The sequence below is a fragment of the Priapulus caudatus genome, unplaced genomic scaffold (assembly GCF_000485595.1).
Source record: "Priapulus caudatus unplaced genomic scaffold, Priapulus_caudatus-5.0.1 Scaffold375, whole genome shotgun sequence".
Classification (NCBI taxonomy): domain Eukaryota; kingdom Metazoa; phylum Priapulida; class Priapulimorpha; order Priapulimorphida; family Priapulidae; genus Priapulus; species Priapulus caudatus.
Genome location: NW_014577436.1, coordinates 162,485 through 171,940, shown reverse-complemented (window position 1 = coordinate 171,940; position 9,456 = coordinate 162,485). Strand labels below are relative to the sequence as shown.

Sequence of the window (9,456 nt, the reverse complement as noted above, 5' to 3'; positions counted from 1 at the left end):
CGTAATTAGTGCGTAATTAGTGCGTAATTAGTGAGCTCGAGCGCAGCAGCGCTACATAAATATCATCAATTTCAGTTTTATACTGCCTGATGATATCGTGTTTGCAAAATTTATTTTAATTGTAACGTTGTTAATACTAGTTTTGCAATAAACCTATTATCTGATCTATCTATCTATCTATCTATCTATCTATCTATCTATCTATCTATCTATCTAGTAGTAGTAGTAGTACTAGTACTAGTAGTAGTACTAGTAGCAGTAGTGAGTAGTAGGCATGTGTTGTGTTTATAAAAAGCGTCGGCGCATCTCCTTCTACAACATCCTGATGAGAAAGTGAGTGTTGGTTCCCCCCCTCCCCCTCCCTTCCCCCCTGTTTGAATTTCATTCTGGGGAGAACCCTGGGAGGTCACAGGTCAAAGGGCAGTGGGGGAAAAGTCGGATATCAGACATTTTCGGAGGACATGGTCTAACTGACCAAGTGCAAAACTTTTTTGTTTCATCGCTGACCTACCATTTTTATCACTTTATTGAAAGGATCATGAAATGTGCTTTCCGCTGACGTGCGAAGAGTAAATGTCTGATAACCTTTTGACCCTCAAGAGGAGGGGTAAACACGAATTTGTCGACTGTTAACAAAAGACTGAACTGCTTTTGCTATTAGAGCACCCTCCACCTGCCTCACAATATTAATATATACAGCATTTGTACCAATTTTATTAACCTAGAGTTTTCCCTTTTTCCGGCTTCAATTGACAGCAGTAGACATGAGCGACACAGAGGATCCCACTTCTACCATGAAGTTAGTTGCAGTCACATGCGGTGCTCTCGTCGGCAGTCTTCACATGGATAGATTCATATGTCCAGGAATTCATAGAGACTGTATCGAGGCAAGTGATTGGAGTTTCTCATTAGCTTAATGAAACCAGCCAGAGTAGAAGCTTGAATGCTAACTGAAAAATAAATATACCAGATTACATGACTGTATTATACTACTTTAGTTCTAAGAATCTGAATTTTTATTCGAATCTTCCTTGACTGGTGAACATTGGATGTTCAGTATTATCATTTCTACACCATGATGCAAACTTGTGTCTTACACCTTGTGTTCTGTATTGTGTATATAGTTATAGATAAAGGTAATTTGACGATGTATCATTTGATTCTGCATATGACTTTGCCAGGTTTCAAAGAGGTCACATTAACTTGTGGCCACTCCCATGGTTGAGGATTACCTAGCTGGATTGTCTCGTGTTTCTGTGCATGTCCACATACATGCTTTACCTTTTGATATGAATATGTCTATACTCTATATGTCTATACTAATGTGTCTAGTAAATTTCCTGATACCTTGGGTGTGAATAATGAGAAGAACTTCATGCACTGGTAGAAAGTGAACAAAACCTGATACTTTCCATCTGAAAAATTTGCAGCTAGAATTTACTTTTCTATAGGAAGCATGTAAGCTCTAGAGGCTTTAAATTTTGGGATACAAGTTATGGGTTAAAAATTCGGTGAGATTTTATCTGTGTGAAGCCAAAGATCCGAGACTTTAAGGTGGCATGAGGGTTTGGTCTTGGAAGTTTTACTGCACCTTGCCAGGATGCATTTTGTATTTTGATGCTCTCAGGTACTCTGGTGTCATTTGGGAGCATAATCACACTGAAACCGAGACCACAGTATGTAGGTCAATGACTCATAAAATCTGACGCAAACCCTATTTTAGGTGATTAAAGAAAATTGAACTCGAATGTAGGGTTTCCGTCAAGATTACTTTTATGATAGGTACTGGGTTACAGATGTCATTGGTGGCTAAGTTCTTCAGTCCACCTACGAAGCACTTGTCTGAATGGGGGTGGTGAGGGGTCTATAGGATCCTCCTCCAGCAGAATGCGATTTTTTTCCCGTAATAACTTCTAACATGTTCAATCTGTGATGTAGGTGAATGGTAAGCTGGTTACTCCAAAAGCATTTATGGTAATGGGGGACAAGGAAAAACTCAAGGACTGGAAAAGTGCGATACGCTTAGGTGGTCAACCAATCAGGTATGATTCATTTGCATGGAGATGAATTTAGTTTTCTTCTTTAATAGCTAAAAAACATTTATTGCGCATCTTGTTTCCTCAAACAGTTTTCATTGATATCTTCTCATTTTAGCACAGGTAAATTCTTCTATTCATGTTCTGCATTACATTTGACCAGTTTTGTTTGTTTTGTTCGTTTGTAGAACTGTACAAGTTGAGCAACGTTGTGAACTATAGAGTAACGAATAAAACATATAGTGTGTGCGTATATGATGATGTATGAATAACGATGAACCCGGTTTGATATTTATAGGAAGCTGATGGATTGTGGTCAGCTTGATTTCTACATGCACAATGACAACTGCACAGGAAGATGTGCAGCTAAGACACCTAAGTCAGGCACAGATATTGGTAGCGACTCGGCTATCTCCTCAATGGGTCTACCGACCATGGTCCCTCTTTCTCTCTCATATGATCAGGGTAAGGAAATCAATGTTGTACAAGTATTTTTTATTAGAATCTAGGAAAGGTAATGCATGATTCCTGCTGCAAATGCATTAGGCTTGTACACCACGTGGATTGCAAAGTCTGTACAAAGTAGATTCACGGGAAAATGATTGATTATATTGCAATAATTTATTATGGTTAATGCTAGTTCATGCAAATAGACACTCAACTAGAAATTACAATATATATATATATATATATCCTTTCAGTTAAACTAACCTTCCTAGCTGTTCTCCATATCTCCTACTCTAACCGTTTTCAACCTTCTCCCCATCCTCAATGTTTTCCATCCTCGAATACTTCCACCTTTTCCAACTCGCTCCTCTCTCCTTCTGTGCCTTTGTCCCAAGCCCTTTCCCCTCTCCTCCAACCACTCCAGCTCCCCCTATGGGTTGAATCTCCTGCAATAGTAAGGTAGGTAACGAAAGAGACAATGGCACAACTAAAAGTGTCGGACTCTACAACCTGTATACACATTCATTTGATATCTCACATTGGTAAAAATTTGAAATGACCACCTACCTGCATAGAATGGTCACTTTTAGGGTTTCCCTTAAGTGTCCATTATATACAGGTTTAGTTGTACGTTGCACATGATGCACTGATCATAAAAGATAGTAAACATCATGTAATCATGCTAGGGTAAATTAAATTTGATATACCTATTATATAAATTTTAGTTAATCCTGGCCTGGTGCTAATCAGGCCCCGGGTTTCATTTCTGGTACGTACTATTTAACTTAAAAGCCGTGAATATTGAAATATATTTCAAAATGTGTTTGCTTTTTCAGGAAGTGATGATCATGACTCATTGGATAGTAGTGGGAAACTGGCAACGATGAAGCCGAATGGTGCAGTCGGTCTAAGTCCGTTTCTGCCTATTATCGCCTACCCCCACGATGTTGAGGAGGACAATGACTATGATGTTGAAGGTGCTTCCTTTTCCACTGATCTAATAGCAGTGTTGGAAAAAGCAGGCCATCCCCTAGTCTGAGACTGACAACCTTTGTGCAGAAATGTTAAAATTTTTTCTATTATTCAAACAAACTTTTTGAAATATTTTTTTACTCAAGTCCATTTAAAAGCTCCATAACAATGAATTTTCATGTGATGTGGGAAATTTTAATAATAACATGAAATAATTTTAAAACTAGAGTATAACTTGAGTATAAAGAATTAAAGGCATACTAGGTCCATTGATTATGCAATGTTGACGAATGCTAGAGTAACTGGCACCTTGTGTATTTAATAAGTACATAACCTTGCATCCCAACGCGTATTTGTTTGTCCAATATCACTGCTGGTTACTAAGAAATGTCTCGATTGAAATCTGCAGTCCAAGAAATCAGTTGTTTACAATTTCAAACCGCTGCCGGCGAAGCGGGTGTGATACATATTTATAGTGCACCGGACATTTTCGCACGCATGCTCGGCCGTACGCAATGCTATCATCAGTGATTTATTTAAAACACGGACGCTCGTGATAAGGAACTTGTTGTCAGCGCTGTTCTTGTGCGTCCGTGATTAGTACGTGTGTTTTACTCCATTTCCATGTTTAATCCGTGGCCGTGGTTACACCGCTGACACCTCCATTTCACCTGACGTCCAAAACATACGGGCCGCACAAATGTTTACGTCATTGTTTGACTCCTGAATGACATTTACGGCACGTAAATGAATATCAACAACCGAATTCAAGTCTTGCTTGTAATGTAACCAGCAGTGATATTAGACAAACTAATACGTGTTTGGCTACAAGGTTATGTACTTATTAACTACACAAGGTAGCAGTTACTCTAGCATTCGTCAACATTTGCATAATCAATGGGCTTATTATTCCTTTAACATTAGTACCATCATTTTAGTGTGGTATGTATTTTTTATGTGTACGTGTATTTACAGTGTATTAAATCTGTGTATTTGTTGGCTGTGTTTATGATGTAACATTTTATTCCCAGAGGAACATATAAATGTCATATATTTGACAGATCCTCTGGCATTCTGGCAAGGTATACAACGGGTTGGCTTGTTTGAAGATTTTGTTGTTGAAATGAAGTTGGCCTTAGACAAGCTGCAAACCAGTGTTCTGACGAATGGCTTGCAGGACGAAGGTACTTGCATAGAAATAGATTAGAAGCACTGCATGCGTGGCAAGATGGGGTCCGCTACAACTATCACACTTGAATTAGGATTACCATACGTCCCGAAAAAACAAGGACAACTGTCACATGCCTATGACTAGTCCTAGTTGGGAAATTTAAATTTCAGTGTGGTTACGCAGTCGAACATCCGATGCACAGTAAGGCATTCGTTCATCTATCTTATGCCAGGTCTGACACGTATATGCATATGGCTGATTACTGTGCATAAAATCCAAGCATTTGTCGTGCTATTATCAGTTTTTGAGCATGTCACGTGAGCAGCTTTTCTTAGTTTTGATGACTGTTGAATTCCTTTCTCTTATACCAATTGAAAGGAAGCAATCATGTTTATCTGTGATGAATTTGTGTTATTCAGATGCACAGCGGCTGACCGCAATTGCGAAAGAATTACGGCAAATGAACAAGTTCTACTGGTTGTTATCAATGCAAAAGGGTGCTGTGGAGAGATACCAGGAAAACCTGCAAAAAGAAATTGCAGGTACCACTAGTCATCAAATTAGATGTGTTATTACGCTTTAAGGGTAGAATCATATACACATTGCACAGTGCTACTATTTAATACATCATGCTAATGCTTTATTAAAGACATTTTAAAATTAACCAAACCTGTGAAATAGTTTTATAATTAGTTGAGCAATTGGTTAAAAATTTGCAAGATATATTTGGACCAGCCACCAAGCAGCCAGCCAGCATCCAGTCAGCTAAACAAAGTTTAAACTCGCAAGCATAAGATATTGTGAGAAATGTTCTAGTTGACACATTCCTCCTGAAGCTTGGGAACTGTTTTCTTAATGCAAGTCAGATGTAAGGAATAGGCATAAGGCTCTTGTTAATCATAAGAGGAAGTAGAAATTGTCAGACCCATGTTGATCATTTGAAGCTCTTACTTCTTGATCATCAATTAAAAATGGAGAATAGTCGTAGGTATATTTCAAGGCAAGATTTTAGGTATAAGCTTGAATGTTGAATTTGTGATGTTTTGGCAAGTCTGCCAAGCTAAGGCTTGAGAAGTCACAAACAGCTTGTACTTCCTTGCTCGGGAGTTGGGATTCATTTGATAAATGTAGGTTCATACTTAATTCACCTTTGGCAATTTTTATCATTGATCAGAATCAAGAGTTCAAATTACGGAGGTGATTTCGATTTTTCTGACCAGAATACCGTCCGGTTTTAGTGGTGAAGCTGATCAGCTTTAGTATAGTCTTGGGATCGTGATCAGAAAAATTGGCTAGGATTAAGGAAGTTGATTACAATGAGGCCTTGATCCATGTTTGAGTATTATTGTTATTAACTCATCATGATAGCTAAGATCATGAACATAATACTTATGTTGTACCAAGAGTGAATATAAAACATTTTTTAACAGTTGGGCCCATACATTAGTCCAAAGCAATGTAAAGAATGCACTCAAAATTAATCTTGGTCATCTCAACTTTTACATGATTTATTTATTATCTATATATATATTATCATATGCCAAAAAATGTTAAAGGGGCAACAAATCTTAATTAATTACTCGGTCATAAAAAAACATACATAGGCAAGGAGCATTATGCTACATATTTGCATAGATAAGGGGAATTGAGTGTGCATATAATACTGCACATAATAATTGTTCTCGACCCAAGGAAGCATCATGTAGTAGTAGTAAGTATAAGTATAAGTATAAGTATGTAGTAGTAGTAGTAGTAGTAGTAGTAGTAGTAGTAGTAGTAGTAGTAGTAGTAGTAGTATAATAATGAAAATTTTGTGTGAGCGTAATCTTGAATTTGATCTTATAACATACATCCATGTGTATCTACGGCCCCTATCAGGTGCTATTCGAGCATGGATGTGTACATACATGTGTTATTTGTCCTGTATCATAACAGGACGCTACCTTTCAGAGCTGGAGAGGCAGAAGCAGCACAAGGAAAATCGGCAAGAGGAGATGAAGCGGAAGCGTGATAGGTTCAATCAGCTTATAGACATGGGTAAGCAAACAAAAGCCATGCGCAGCTTGTCCAGTAGTCCTGGCAGCTCGTCGGTTGATGAGAAGAGGTGAACCAGTGCTCTTGTGTGTAGCCGAAGTGGATTGCTTCACTTTTCTTCATTCGTGTCATCCTGCTATTCACATTTCTGTTCAGTTCGTATGATCTCAGACCTGTTTGGTGAGCCTGCGTGCTCATGATCATGTACCAGATGGTCTTCATTGTTGCCTAAGCAGCTGATTGTGTCTGGCGTAGTAGTACAGCCACTCATGTCCTGCTGTTATGCAGCATGTGAGCTATTAGGCTGCAGTGAAGACCAGCACTGTGGGTAAAAGCTCATCAACATGTTTAGCTTCTAAACTCATCTGTGCTTCAACTGGAAAATTGCTGGGACAGAGTTGTCATCCACATTTTCATTTGTATTATAATTCATTCTTCTATCAATATTATTCGTGAAAGGCCAGAACGTACGACTTCAAAGAATATATTGCTACGGCCAAACAACGATAATATTAAACTCATAAGTGTGTGCTAGTTATGGTTGTGCAACGTCCCATATATGGAATCAGAGACCTCTAGTCTTATGTCAGGTGGCAACATCTCACAATTTGCGCGTTGCTGTTGACCATCCTGTCTACGAGTCTGGGGCCTGTTTCACTTAATTCTGGATGTAGATTATTCTAGGTTGAATTAATTGAAGGGCAGTTGAAGTACAGGATCATATATTGTCAACTGATGAAAGTGTAAGGTGTCTTGTGCTGCCTGTATGTTAATCAAAGTTTATACCAAATGTGACCAGTAGTCCCAGTACAACAAACAAATGACAATGTATGTAAATACTCATAGTAGAGGTTAGACAGAATAATGTATGGTAATGGTCCATATGCGCTGAAAATCATGTCACATTTACACATGTTATTATAAGAGTAATTAATTGAGATTTGTAGTAGATGTGGGATGAATTGTTGAACTTGCTCATGGGGTTATTTTGCTCCAACTCTGTTAACAGTCTAGATATTATAGAAACCATGCTTAATTGTGAATTAGTCTTGATCCTTCTTGTAGTGCTTAACGTGTAACAAATAGGGTATGTCCGTAAATAATTACCTAAGTCTGTGGACATTGTTGATCACGTTATATAGTTACACTTGCATCGGATCACTGTAAATAGTGGTACACGTACGTTGTTTGTATGTAGTATTTGTTGCATTTATGTCATGATTTACAGTTATTTGCATATTAGATTTTTGTATCACTGCAGCAATGGAATGCCTTTGCAATTTGATCCATTGTGATGAGATTTACTACACCAACCAGTTTTAAGTTAGAAAAAGTGTATGAATTCACAAAAGTTCAAATGTCCATATCTATCTATCTATCTATCTATTTATCTATCTATCTATCTATCTATCTGTCTGTCTGTCTCTCTGTCTGTCTGTCTGTCTGTCTCTCTGTCGGTCGGTCGGTCGGTCGATCGATCGATCGATCGATCGATCGATCGATCTATCTATCGATCAATCTATCTATCTATCCATTTATCCATTTATCCATTTATCTATCTGTATCTGTCTTTCTATGCCTATCTATCCATCCATGCATCCATCCATCCCATCCATCCACCCATCCATCCATCCATCCATCCATCCATCAATCCATCCATCCATCCATCCATCCATCCATCCATCCATCCATCCATCCATCCATCCATCCATCCATCCATCCATCCATCAATCCATTCTTACAGTATCCAATCCAATCCAATCCAATCCATCCATCCATCTATGATTCTGTATCTATCTGTGTAGCGTGCGTGCCTGCGCCCATGCATGCGTGCGCGCGCTCACATCAGGGTGCACGTGTGCATGTGTGCTTGCGTGTGGCTGCGTTCGCAACTGCGTACGCGTGTGCGTGCGTGGGTGCGTGTGGTGTTTATGTGGCTATAACTTTGTGGATGTGGCAGTGTGATGTAGTTAGCAATTATCTAGGAAACAACTGCCAATACGTATGACCTAGGTATGCATGTCTCAAATTTACACTCAGGGCTCTACATAGAAAATAATTATGACTAGCTGAGGTATTTTCATTCTCACTGTACGTGCAGATTTGTATACGCTGTATTACTTTACTAGTTCAATATAATTTTCTTCCATGAAATCTCAACAACAGCAAGTGACTTAGTCCATGAGTTTATATTTTAAGGCTAGAACTATGGAAACTCAAGTACATTTAAACGATTATATGTACTGATATCTTGGTTTACCAAGATTGGTTTCAAGCCAGAACGCTTGAATTTTTGAAAGATGAAATTAAAAGAAATAAATTATGAAAAAATAAAAGCAGTATTACTGGTTACAGGTAATTATGAAGACAAATCTTCATTTCTCAATAAATGTCAGGTAAAAATAAACGATAAAATGTCTCTATTTAAATCAACACTTCCTAATTTAGCATGTTCTATGATCGAGCATAGTAAAGAATTCTTTGGACATAGATGTTTGACTCTTATGCAATATATACATATAGTACTTCGGTGGCTTAGCTAAAAAAAAAAAGAAGTAACTGTTGTAGTAAATATCATTTGTATTAATTTACAATAATTTCATGTTTTGGAACGGTCCAAGTCCCCATAGCAATGATCTCACTCACAAAAGAAGTTATACGTGTTACACTGCTGACTATACATCTCTACATACTGCTACTACAATCTGATATACTGCTACTACAATCTGATATACTGCTACTACAATCTGATATACTGCTACTACAATCTGATATACTGCTACTACAATCTGATAT

The 9,456-nt window shown here is 38.0% G+C and overlaps 1 protein-coding gene across 5 annotated transcripts in view; it reads left to right on the top strand.

Moving 5' to 3' along the window:
• Window positions 1–7,920, top strand: part of LOC106809676 (glucocorticoid modulatory element-binding protein 1-like) — a 19,841-nt gene extending 11,921 nt beyond the window's left edge. For 2 of the 5 annotated variants that reach the window (XM_014812844.1, XM_014812840.1), the window contains exons 2-8: window positions 760–887; window positions 1,939–2,042; window positions 2,335–2,501; window positions 3,320–3,460; window positions 4,517–4,639; window positions 5,046–5,168; window positions 6,562–7,920. In XM_014812844.1, coding sequence (XP_014668330.1) covers window positions 765–887; window positions 1,939–2,042; window positions 2,335–2,501; window positions 3,320–3,460; window positions 4,517–4,639; window positions 5,046–5,168; window positions 6,562–6,734 — 954 coding nt within the window. In that variant the 5' untranslated portion in view covers window positions 760–764 and the 3' untranslated portion in view covers window positions 6,735–7,920. Of the gene's footprint in view, window positions 1–756; window positions 888–1,938; window positions 2,043–2,334; window positions 2,502–3,319; window positions 3,461–4,516; window positions 4,640–5,045; window positions 5,169–6,561 lie in introns of all 5 variants that reach the window. The other 3 variants (XM_014812841.1, XM_014812843.1, XM_014812845.1) reach the window with 2 other exon arrangements.
• The last annotated feature ends 1,536 nt before the right edge of the window (window positions 7,921–9,456 follow it).